Source organism: Carlito syrichta, unplaced genomic scaffold, assembly GCF_000164805.1.
Source record: "Carlito syrichta isolate Samal-C Ts95f unplaced genomic scaffold, Tarsius_syrichta-2.0.1 Scaffold307231, whole genome shotgun sequence".
Taxonomy (NCBI): domain Eukaryota; kingdom Metazoa; phylum Chordata; class Mammalia; order Primates; family Tarsiidae; genus Carlito; species Carlito syrichta.
The window spans coordinates 85,139-96,694 of NW_007251327.1; the positions used below are offsets into that span (position 1 = coordinate 85,139).

Here is an 11,556-nt window from a genome sequence, read left to right on the forward strand (position 1 = left end):
TTCCTGACCCACAGATTCGTAAGCATAATAAAATGACTTTATACCACTAAATTTTGGGGTGGGTTATTATGTGGTAATGGTAACTGGAACAGTCACACAGAGTTCAATGTCTAACATGGAACGAAGATACTAAATACCTGACTCCAAGGTACTACCTACACCTAATACAGTAACTGGAACAGAGTCATTTATTTGTTGAGTGTCTCAGGTAGTTATTATTATGCCCGTTTTTGCAAATGAGGAACTGAGGCTTTGAGAGGTTAAGAAACTTTCCCAAGGCTACTCAGTTGGTCAGTGGCAGAACAAAGTCAAACTCAGATCTAAACCCACTTTCCTTCAGTACTTAAGTTTTTACTCTAAACACACAGTAGCCTGTTTTATTAACATTCTGGTCTAATAGGATTCATCATGCCGTTTCATCACTAAGGTGGAAACGCACATATCACTTTCTCACAAAAGCTTTCCCTGACCTTCCTAACTCAAGAGATGCCAGCTCCCCCATCTCCCCCACCACCCGCCTTTCTACTTTCTGCTCCATCACATTTCTCATTTTCTTCCCAGCACTTATCTCTACCTGAAATTGTCTTTTTACTTTGTTCATGAGTTTACTCTTCCCTCTGGCTTGAATATAAGCTCCATGAGAGCAGGCAACCTTGTCTGTCCTTTCCACAGCTATATCCCTAGTGCCTAGAACAGTGCGTAAAATATGGTAGGAGACCAAAAACTATTTACTGAATGGAGTGATTACATTCAGGCACAATTAATGCCCACCCAATTGCATTACTCACCAATATATGTGCAAATAGGGAGGATAGAGGAAAAAAAAAAACCCAGCAGGGCTGCAACAGTCATTCCAGAAAATTAGGTCCGACACACACAAACAAAACAAGGAAGGGGTAAGATCCATGCCACAAGTCACATACTTAGAAAAACAAATCCTGAGTTCACAGTCAATCCAACTTTCAACCAAGAAAGAGTTGGTGAAGAGAAAAGTGTTAAAACTAAGAATGAAGATGTAGGCATTGAATGAAGTGGTGGGGTCACATCTAACCACCCTTCCTAACCATGGTCCCTAGCTCCACAAAAAGCTTTCATTTCTTTAAACACATTGGCTGAACACAGCAAAGACAACTGCTGGGAGCTTCTAGCAGATTCTACCCTCCACCTGGCCCTTTCTTACGCACATGGCAGGCCCCCCACGCGCCCCCCCCCATTCAAGAGCAGCCTCCCAAGGGTAAGGAGGGAGCAGTAGTAACCTAGCCCTTCAGGGAAGAGGAGAGGAACCTTCAGACCCAGGGCAGGGCAGGACAAGGCAGGGATCTGTGAATATGCTGGTCCAAAGACCCGATTTCTCCCAGGAGGGAAAGTAACCCTTCCTGAAAAACTACCAAGTGGTTCATGCCTGTAATCCCAACACCTTCGGACGCTGAGGCGCGAGGATTGCCTGAGCTCACGTATTCGAGACCAGCCTGGGCGACTTGGCGAGATCTCCTCTCTACAACAAAACAAAAAATTAACTGGCATGGTGGCGCATGCCTGTGGTTCCAGCTACTTGGAAGGCTGAAGCAGAAGGATCACCTGAGCCCAGCATATCGCGGTTACAGTGGCCGTGAGCATGCCACTACGCTCCAGCCTGGGCGACACAGTGAGATTCTGTCTCAAAAACAAAACAAAACAAAACCACTACCAAGTGTTAGGTACTATCCCGCGCTCTTAATGCTTTTCCTAATTTACGACCCATTCCTTCCCCCAAAGCAAGAATTTAGAGAGGACCCAAATACAACTTCCCTATCTTAACCTTCCCTGGACCTGCTACTCCCTACCCCAAGCAATCTCCAAACTCCAGGAGCAGTTGGGGAAGATAAAAAGAAATCTGGAAGCTGGACGCAGTGGCTCACGCCCTTAATCCCAGCACTTTGGGAGGCTGAGGCGGGAGGACTGCTTGAGCCCAAGAGTTTGAGACCAGCCTGGGGCAACATAGCGAGACCTAATCTCTAAAAGACAAAAAAAAAAAAAAAATCAGCCCGGCATGGTGGTGCGCGCCTGCAATTCCAGCCACCCGGGAGGCTGAGGCGGAAGGATCGCGGATCGCCTGAGCCCAGGAGGTCGAGGCTGCAGTAAGCCATGATCGTGCCCTCTAGCCTGGGTGAGAGTGAGACCTCCGACAAGAAAGAAAAGAAGGAAATCTGGCGTCGCCTAAGAGAGAGAGAAAGGAAGGGGCGCAGTGTTAGGGCAGAGAGAGAGTTACACGGGGTTATACTGGGCTAGGGCCTAGGATCAGTAGAAGTAAGATAAGAACGCGATCTGACCCTTTCCAAGCCCACTATGTCCATCAGAGGAGGTGACGAGGAGCAGGAAACTGAAGCCCAGCAAACAGGTGGCCCCGAGGCGAGGCCGCATCTCCACCGCAGTCGTTGCGCGGGACCACCGGGCTGAGCGACGCACCGCCGAGTCCCAGCACAAGGTTCGCACCGTCCCCGCGCGCGGCTCAGCCCAACCCCTCACGTTCCTAGATTTTTTTGTTTTTTTTTTTTTTGTAACTCGGAAGGAAGTGATGTTAGACGGATGTGGGAGGCGCCTCCCGGGTCCGGTTCGGGACGGAGTGAGTTTAAAGGTGCAGATCACGTAGAAGGGTGCGAGAGCGGGTGTCCACCGGTTCTGGGTGTCCGGGTCCCGACACAGCGCCGGACAAGGTGGCCAAGAGAGCGGGGAGGGGACAGGTTCGGGAGGACGGTTGCTGCTCGCGTCCGCCGTCCAGCCCAGCCCTTCCTCCCAGAACCGCTGCACTTCACATTCAAGCGCGAGTCATTGATGGGTGAGGTCGGCCGCTCCAACGGCGGGCGGTGTCCCACTGGCCACAGATTCGCCTTTCTCCTCCACAAGTAAAAAAGACTGGAAACCGGACTTCCTCATCAGGTTCCTGCTCGGGTCTCCGAGACCCAGCAAACCTGTTCTGCGGTGTTTAGCTTCCTGGCTTGCGGGCATGTCCTTTCCCGCTTGAGAAACGCTGGATCGTATTTTTCCTCGCATCGAAAATCTTCCACTTGGGGATGATGCAACGCACTGATGCAAGCTCCAAGAAACCAGACTTGGGGTCTCTGATTGCAAAACCGACCTAGGTGGACTTAGGAAACCAAGACATAAGTCGCCGAAGGCATTCAAAGTGTAAAACTGCTTCTGGCTAAATCTTCTTCCCGATGTATTCCCTCTGCTGCATAACAAACAGGCCCACATCTCCCGTCTTTTCTCCTGGTACTAGTTGAGTTCCATGGTGCGTGAAAAGACATCCAAACAAAAGCACGCGCCCAAACACACACCGCCCTGTTACGAGGTTCCCTACAAACTGTAAGCACGGACACAACGGAACGCTGGGGAGACTGCAAACTCCAGGAGGCAGCACGGCCACCTGCACCTGCCGCCACCGGCGCGGGTGGGAAGCGCGGGGCAGGCTGGGCTTGGTAGTTGGGATGCGCGCCCCCGGGATAGGCCGCTGCGGAGAGGGAGAGGCGGGGCCGCTGTGTCACGTGGACCCGCTCCCGCCGCCGCCGCCGTCTTTCTCTGTCTCGGCCGAGGCAGCCATCTTGCTCTTGCCGCGTGCCGGTGTTGGAGGATCCTCCCTGCTTCAGGTGAGACCCCCGGCGGTCCCGCCACTCCACGGCCATAGGCCGCTGCGCACGGTGTCCCCCCGCCCTCTTCTTCCGACACCCGCCAACCGCTCGAGCTGCCACTTCCGCCGTGGCGCGGCGAGTGGGGGCGGAGGCGGCTGGCTTGGCCTGTCGGTTACCGGCGGCGCAGCTGGGGGTCGGCACCTGGGGGAAGGTCCCCAGCACCACCGCCCGCTATGGGGGCGAGCAGGCCCGCGCTGTTGCCGCCCAGATCCAGTCCCAGGAGGCGGGTGGCCCCCCTCCTCTATCCCATTCCTCTCTTCACAACAACAGTGTTGTGAGCTTTGAGCTTTATACATTTTATCTGTTGTCATTTCATTTGATCAACCCAGTCTACAGATAGGGAAACTGAGATTAGCATCTCCCACCCCCAAGCCCTGGGGACCGAGCTCAGGTGCAGCGCTCTTCACTTTGTAAATGGCAGCATTTGTTTTCGAGTCTGCCTCCCTTTTGTGACATTGCCTTGCCCATCTTACAACCCCCTCACATTGCCTGATGATTGACCCACAGGCTCAACATTACACAGCTGGTGCATGTCAGTTTCAACTTCCGTTCCCACGTTCTTGCACTTTACCATATCGGTCCCCTCGGGAGTGGTAACAGTGTTGCCAGTTGGTATCTTCTGTGAGCCATACCCTGGCTTGATAATCTCTTAAACCTCAAAAGAACCCTGAGAAGTCTGTGGGGTTTATCTTTTCCTAATGCAGAAGGAATACAAGTTCAGAGAAGAAAAATATCTTTTTCCAAAGCCTTTAAGTGGTCTTTCTGATTCCAAAGGCTGTGCTTTGCTTAGAGACAAACCCTGCATAATAAAAATTCAGGACTAAAGGTTAAAATTGTTTTTTATCTCTGCGTAAACAAGATGTATGCCTACCACAATGCTTGTAATTTAGGCACTCAATAAATATAGATTAACCTCATTGTTTAAACACTTTCTTGAGTCCTTGAGAAGAGTGCTAAAAGATCCTTGGATTCCCCAGGGAGGAACTCGTTAAATCATGTGGCTTTAGGAAGTTACTTCTCCCTTTAGGGTATTGTAAAAGACTTCTCCCTTCTGAGCCCTCATTTCCTAATCTATTAAATCGAGAAAGAGGTGACTGTTTTGTTAATCATTTATACCATGCTGCTGCTAGCAGATATTGAGATGACCTCACATATGATAGTAATGATGGGTACAGTAAAGGTTGATTGAATAGGATATTAAACCAGGTAATCTTTGAAATCTACTCCAGATTCTGAGCTTGACATCTCTTCTCATAGACTGAATCCGTTCCCCTTTCCTATTTGAATTCCACATACACCAACTTTAATAAACAAAAGACCACCAGCCTCTCTAAATCCTTATTCTCAGAGATACTACTTTGTCCCGACCACCTGGAATGGACTGCGTTCTTTCATCTGCACATGATTTAAAGAGTTAATTTTGCTCTTGTTTTTGTTTCAAACAAGTCAAGACTCTTTGTCTTGACTTCTCAACCTCCATCTCTTCTCTTGGGGATTGTTACTTCAAAAATCAGTAGAGTCCTGAAGGGTTTGCCCTGTGTCTAGTTCTAATATTTTCCCTTAGCCTCCTTTTTTTTGCAAGAAATTATTTAGGCTCTTTGTTAGCTTACTACATGTTCAGGACCACTTTCCTTTGAGGAGGGTGGATATTGGCCCTTTCCTGTGGATATTTTAGTATAGAGATTTGGATTTATGTTAACAAATTTAAGTCTGTGGCAGAGCTAACATTGGCACACACCTAAGACTTCTTGTTTTGGACTCTAAACATATTTCCTCCTATAAAACAGTATTTTTAGCTGCTTGAGCATTGTGATACAGTGCTGAGCAAAGAGTGAGGAATCATACATTTTCAATGTTATTTGGGGACTGAACTTTAGCCTTAAAGAAGAGATGCATACAGCTTAGTGCCTAAGCAAGTGTCAGAGTACAAAATGGTTAGTAATTTATAGTCTTTGATTCTCTTTTCAGTTTTTCAAGTGAAGAAAACAGTATCTTTTTTCATCAGTGATGATTATACGGGATTAGAGAATTGGCTAAAGGTTTGGTAACAACCTAGTCCCTTATTCCCTCCCTTGCATCTCAGTAATAATTTCCTGACACATAGAACAAGTAAAACAAGACTTTTAAATTGGCTTTTATTTATTTATATAATGTGGAATGTTACAGCCCATTATAAACTAAAGAACTTTTTTCCTTAGGGCTATCACTGATCAGACTTAGATTCATGATTTTATAGTGTTCTTAAGGTTTTCAAAATCAAGATTAGCTTTAAAAAGCTTATTGTAAAGTCTTCCCTACCCTCCAATTTAGTATTAATGCAGCAGAGATATGTTATTGTTAAATTGTGCAGTGAAACATTATACCCTTATTTGCAAGAATATCTTGACAAGTATGACACACTATATCAGTGCAAGGTATTGAATGAACTTGGGAGAGTGCCACAGAAATGCCACATGTCTGAAAATCTGGTTCTCTTTCCTCATTATTAACACACCATCTGACCTTGTATAGAGGACATGACTACCTGATATCTTGACAGACAGCCTATTGTTGAATTTCTTCTTTGTTTGGCTTTTTTTTTTCTTTTTGTCATCTGTATGGTTTATAGACAATATAGAATGTGATTTGGGAGAAAGAAAATCTACTTGAAGACTTTGCTAATGACATTTGGTAACAGCTCTCTGCTGTTAAAAAAAAAAATCTTTGGGGGAAAAACTGGCTTGCCTACAAAGATTTCATAATTGGTTAGATTTAACTGAATGCCAAAGAACTGAATCATGTCTTAAGGAGATATCTTCAAATAGGTGACTTTGAATCCCATTCTATTTTCTGTTTGTATTTTCGACTCCCTAATTGTAATTTAATTTTGATTTTTAAAATATCTGGTTTATGAAGCTAGAACAAATTATTTATTAAGATTATAGACAGTATTAATATGATCATGGGGTTGATGTTTACTGCAAGCTCAGTGAACCAGAGGTACTGTTTGCATAAACAGTTTTTTAATTTTGGTAAAACAATGACTTTAACAAATCTATTTTTCCCCCCTAGATTTACCAACAGCATGAATCAAGAAAAGTTAGCCAAACTTCAGGCTCAGGTCCGGATAGGGGGCAAGGTGAGTGTGGCATAAGAAAAACTGATAGGAGAATGTATGATTACCAGATAGTATTATTTTGGATTTGTGGTCATTGAAAATCTAAAATCTTCAATAATCAAGATCAAACCACATTTCAATTTGGAAATAACTTGTCTAGATCTAAAATGGATAACTAGAAGACTTTTCTCTCTGATGGTGCAATGAAAATAGCCACCTTTGTTTAGATTCTAAGTCTTAATGTCTGCTAGCTATGTGACATGAACGAGTTGCCCAACTTTGTTAAGCTTCCGTTTCTCATATGCAAGATAGAAATAATCTTACATAAGATGGTTCTAAAGATTAGGGTAATATTTATAAAAGGCCGGGCATGGTGGCTCAAGCCTGTAATCCCAGCACTTTGGGAGGCCAAGGCAAAAAGATTGCTTGAATCTACAGGTTCAAGACCAGCCTGGGCAACATGGTGAGACCTTGTCTCCAAAAAATTAGCTGTGCATGGTAGTGCGCGCCTGTAGTTCCAGCTACTTGAAAGGCAGAGGCAGAAGGATCGCCGGAGCCCACCAAGTAGACGCTGGGGGTGGCTGTGAGCATGCTACTGCACTCCAGCCTGGGCAACAGAGTGAGACTCTAACTCAAAAAAAAAAAAGAAAAGAAAAGAAACTTATAAAACACCTAATGTGCTGTCTGGCACAGAGTAGATGCTTAATAAATCTTGGCTATTATTATGATATACTCACCTGCAGGGCATACCAGATGTTAGAGTTAGTTCATCTTGAATGGAATGTACCTAATTATTTAGTGAGTTTTACAAGAGGTTTAACTGGAGTGCTCAAACTGATCGTATTTTTGTTCACTGCTAGGTTTTTCTCCTAAATTCCTACCTGTTTTCCATGTTGGTGAATATGAACATAAGCTTTCTTATCCCATGTACTTCAGAGCCTAAGGAAGAAGTTATTCCAAACACCAAAAAACTTAGATTCCCTTCAGCTGTGTCTCTAGGTTCAAGGAAACTATACCATCCTTATCTCTGCCCAATATATTCTTTGCAAAAGGAAAAGAAAGAACAGTACTTACCTTAGATCCAGCATTAGGTAGGACACTACTTTATGTAGTAGGCCCCACTGTGTCATTTACATTGATGGTAACCACAGCTTCTGGGGATGGGCACAGAGATTGGAAGTGAATAGTACTTTCTTGTTCTTTCATAGTGATACAGTTATATGACTCTGGAGTCATTAATGCACTCAGGTAGCTACAGTAGTCACATTGTAGCATCAAGCGTGATGCAGTGTATCAGTGCAAAAACTAGGGATGTTCAAGAACTATAGAATGAATATACCTGGAAGAGATTGATGCAGCACATCACATTATGTATTTTTAAACTAGTGGTGGGTACACTCATTTAGCTACTGTTTATTGAACACCGACTGTGTGCCAGGCATATAGTTAATAAGTCAAAATTTTCTCTTGACGCAGCTCTCCATTTGGAAAAGCGACATGCTCACAATAACAATGCAGAATAATGACTGTTAAAATGACATATAAAGTGCTCTTGCCTAGGAGAGACAAGGAAGTAATTGCTGAGCTCTTATTTAAAGGACAAGCAAGAATTTATCACTAGGCAGACAGGCAAGAGAGTTCATGGAGGTAGGGGGAAAGGGGACTAACATTCCCCCACACGCAGAGACACATAGGGTGCTGAGATAAAATGGTACTTAATGGAATGACATGGTTTTGTTTGGTACAGCTAGAGCTTAGAGTATATAATGGATGAAGTATGGCAGGAAACAAAATGACCAGATAGTTTGGGGTTCTGTCATATTTTTATATGCCATACTAAGGAGCTTGGGATTTTACCTATAGGTAGTAGGAAACTATTGAAGGATTTTAAGAAGGAAATTCAGCCATTTTAGAAACGTAACTGCTGGCATTGTAGAAAATGGAATGAAATGGAAGTATGACATAGAGAACAATTAAGAACTATTGCTGTAGTATATCAGACATGAAGGGATTGGGATTGACATGACTTAATGACTAGTGGGATATGGATGGTAAAGGGCATGGAGAAGAGTTTAGGGTGACCCTCAGATTTATGGTTTTAGAGATTGGGTATATGTATATGGTAGTACCACCAATTACAAAACTTAGGAAATATAGAAAGACTAGATTGGTAGACTGATAAGCTTTTTGACATTGAATTTGAAGTGCCTGAGGATCATGTGAGTTGATGTATCCAGCAAGCAATTGAGCTCTCCCTGAGTCAGGAATCCTTCACAAATAAATGACCATTTAAATAGTCATCCTTCAGCAACTAGATATTGGCACAACCTCTGTTGCCAGAGCACTCTTCCACTTCCACCAGAATTGCTCCATTCTTCCCCTAGTTGTGGTTTCAACTCATGTCACCTCTTCAGAGGGGCTTCCCTGGACATTCTAATAAAGTAGTGCTTTACTTCCACCTAGTCACTCTTACTGTGTTCTGTTTTTGTTTTCTTAATAATACTTATCCTGTTTGAATTTATCTAATTCATTATGTATCTATTGACTTTTTTTCTCCTGTAATGTATATTCCTTGAATAATTTGATCTTTTTCATTTCTGAATTCTCAGACTTTAGAATACTTACATAGTAGACATTTAATTTTCAATTATGTCAATTCTCAAAGTTTCAAATTATCTTTAAACTTTATTGGCAGGAGGTGGTAGGTACTATATGGAGACAATGTTTGTAAGTTGTTATAAAGTACATTAAATTGTCTTGAAGTTATAAATTATGTTTTACTAGCAAACTATATCTTCTGTTGAAATGATAAAGACTGGATATTAGATAAGAATAAGAACTGACTAGAACTGACTTTCAAAAATCTGGGTTAGGCTGACAATAACATCTTCTGAGCTGTCTTATTAAACACTACTGTTAGTCAGACACTGTGTGCCGTATAGGAAGATGTAACTGCAGTTGCCAGATGCTAGGCATACTAACACTTGTGTTTGGTTATTTTTCAGGGTACAGCTCGCAGAAAGAAGAAGGTGGTACACAGAACAGCTACAGCTGATGACAAAAAGCTTCAAAGTTCTCTTAAAAAGCTGGCTGTGAACAATATAGCTGGTATTGAAGAGGTATGATCACTTTGTAAGTTGTTCACTTATGTGGGCAAATAGCACATGCACAAATAATTGTCTAGACTTTTCAAATGTAAAATACCAGCTCAGAAGAATCTTTGATATTGTCACTCTGATGTCCTTGAAGGACATACAGTTGAATTTGCTTTTTATATGAAATCACATAATGGTCAAAAGAATAATTTCAGTAGACAGTTAAGGATTTTCATCATACTTTTCAGATTCAGTATATGACAACATTATATAATTGCTCTTGAATTTTAATGTAAAATAAAATATTTTTCTTTCTTTTTTTTTTTTTTGAGTTGGAATCTCACTCTGTTGCCCAGGCTGGAGTACATTGGCATGTTCATGGCCACCCCAGCGTCAATCTGCTGGACTCAGGCAATCCTTCCACCTCAACCTTCCAAATAGCTGGAACTACAGGCATGCGCTTCCATGCCTGGCTAATTTTTTGATTTATTGTAGAGATGAGGGCTCACCAAGTTGCCCAGGCTGTTTTTGAACCCTTGGGCTCAGGCATTCCTCTTGCCTTGGCCTCCCAAAGTGCTGGGATTACAGGCTTGAGCCACTGCGCTGGTCATATTTTTCTAATAATATACAAATTCCAAGATTTCTTCAACTAGGGTAGGCTTTTTTGCCGTAAGGGCACCTTTCTTATTCTACAAAGTTTCCTTAATTGTCACCTCATCCAGAAGGCGTTAACAATAGCTTTACATGACTTGGATTTTTTTTATTAGAACTCTTTTAAAAATTATTGTTAAAATTTTTGTTTATTGTTTTGTGTGTGTTTGTGTGTGTGTGTGTGTGTTTTGTTTTTGAGTTGGACTCTCACTCCATCACCCAGGCTTGAAAGCCAATTAGATGACTAGACAAATTAGACTCATGGCACAGCAGCATCTACCTGCTGGGCTCAGGCGATCCTTCCGCCTCAGCCTTCCAAGTAGCCGGAACCATGGGCACATGCTACCATGCCCGGCTAATTTTTTTGATTTATTGTAGAGATGAGGTCTCGCCAAGTTGCCCGGGCTGGTCTCAAACCCAGGTAATCCACTCAGCTCAGCTTCCCAAAGTGCTGGGATTACAGGCTGAGCCACCAAGCCCAGCCAGTTTGTTGTATTTTGATGATACTATTTTTCTCAAATATGAGCCCAAAGATTGACATCATTCGAAAAGATACTCAAGAAAAATTATAGCATCAAGTATTTGTGATGTTACCATCTAGTTTTACTTCTGCCTAAGTATTCCATTACTGATCATAGCCAGTGTTTACATTTTCATTGCCATAAGTTACATTTAACTATATTATTACTGTATGTGATACCATGTCACAGTTTTTAATAGACTATTAATGTATATGTGCTATAAAATATTAATCAAATAATGTGGAGTTGTAGACCATAACAGTGAAATAGAGTACCAAAGAAAAGGCAGTGAAATGGCAAAGTGCCGCATGTTTCCTCCATCATTTATGTGAATGAATAAAATTAACACATTATTTACATCTGCTTTGTACTTTCAAAACCAGTGTACTGATAAAACAGAAAATGAAAGCCTCATATCTTTTTTCCTTTCAGCTTGATGTGACTGTATTCTTACTCTGATAAAGATTAGGACTTCTAGCCGGGCTCGGTGGCTCAGCCTGTAATCCCGCGCCTTTGGGAGGCTG

General features: G+C 42.9%; 3 protein-coding genes across 6 annotated transcripts in view; 1 reads left to right on the forward strand and 2 right to left on the reverse strand.

Annotated features, from left to right (window-relative positions):
* Window positions 1–2,418, reverse strand: part of KTI12 (KTI12 chromatin associated homolog) — an 18,574-nt gene extending 16,156 nt beyond the window's left edge. Inside the window, exon 1 of the mRNA XM_021715635.1 lies at window positions 2,310–2,418. The gene's annotated coding sequence lies outside the window, so the exon portion shown is untranslated. The remainder of the gene's footprint in view (window positions 1–2,309) is intronic.
* TXNDC12 (thioredoxin domain containing 12) overlaps window positions 1–2,768 on the reverse strand; it is a 29,254-nt gene extending 26,486 nt beyond the window's left edge. The window contains exon 1 of the mRNA XM_008064218.2: window positions 2,310–2,768. Coding sequence (XP_008062409.1) covers window positions 2,310–2,400 — 91 coding nt within the window. The 5' untranslated portion in view covers window positions 2,401–2,768. The remainder of the gene's footprint in view (window positions 1–2,309) is intronic.
* Window positions 2,769–3,444: 676 nt separating this feature from the next.
* The window catches only part of BTF3L4 (basic transcription factor 3 like 4), a 20,759-nt gene continuing 12,647 nt past the window's right edge, over window positions 3,445–11,556 (forward strand). For 2 of the 4 annotated variants that reach the window (XM_021715633.1, XM_008064219.2), the window contains exons 1-3: window positions 3,445–3,626; window positions 6,720–6,786; window positions 9,771–9,884. In XM_021715633.1, coding sequence (XP_021571308.1) covers window positions 6,733–6,786; window positions 9,771–9,884 — 168 coding nt within the window. In that variant the 5' untranslated portion in view covers window positions 3,445–3,626; window positions 6,720–6,732. Of the gene's footprint in view, window positions 3,627–6,715; window positions 6,787–9,770; window positions 9,885–11,556 lie in introns of those variants that run through there. The other 2 variants (XM_021715634.1, XM_021715632.1) reach the window with 2 other exon arrangements.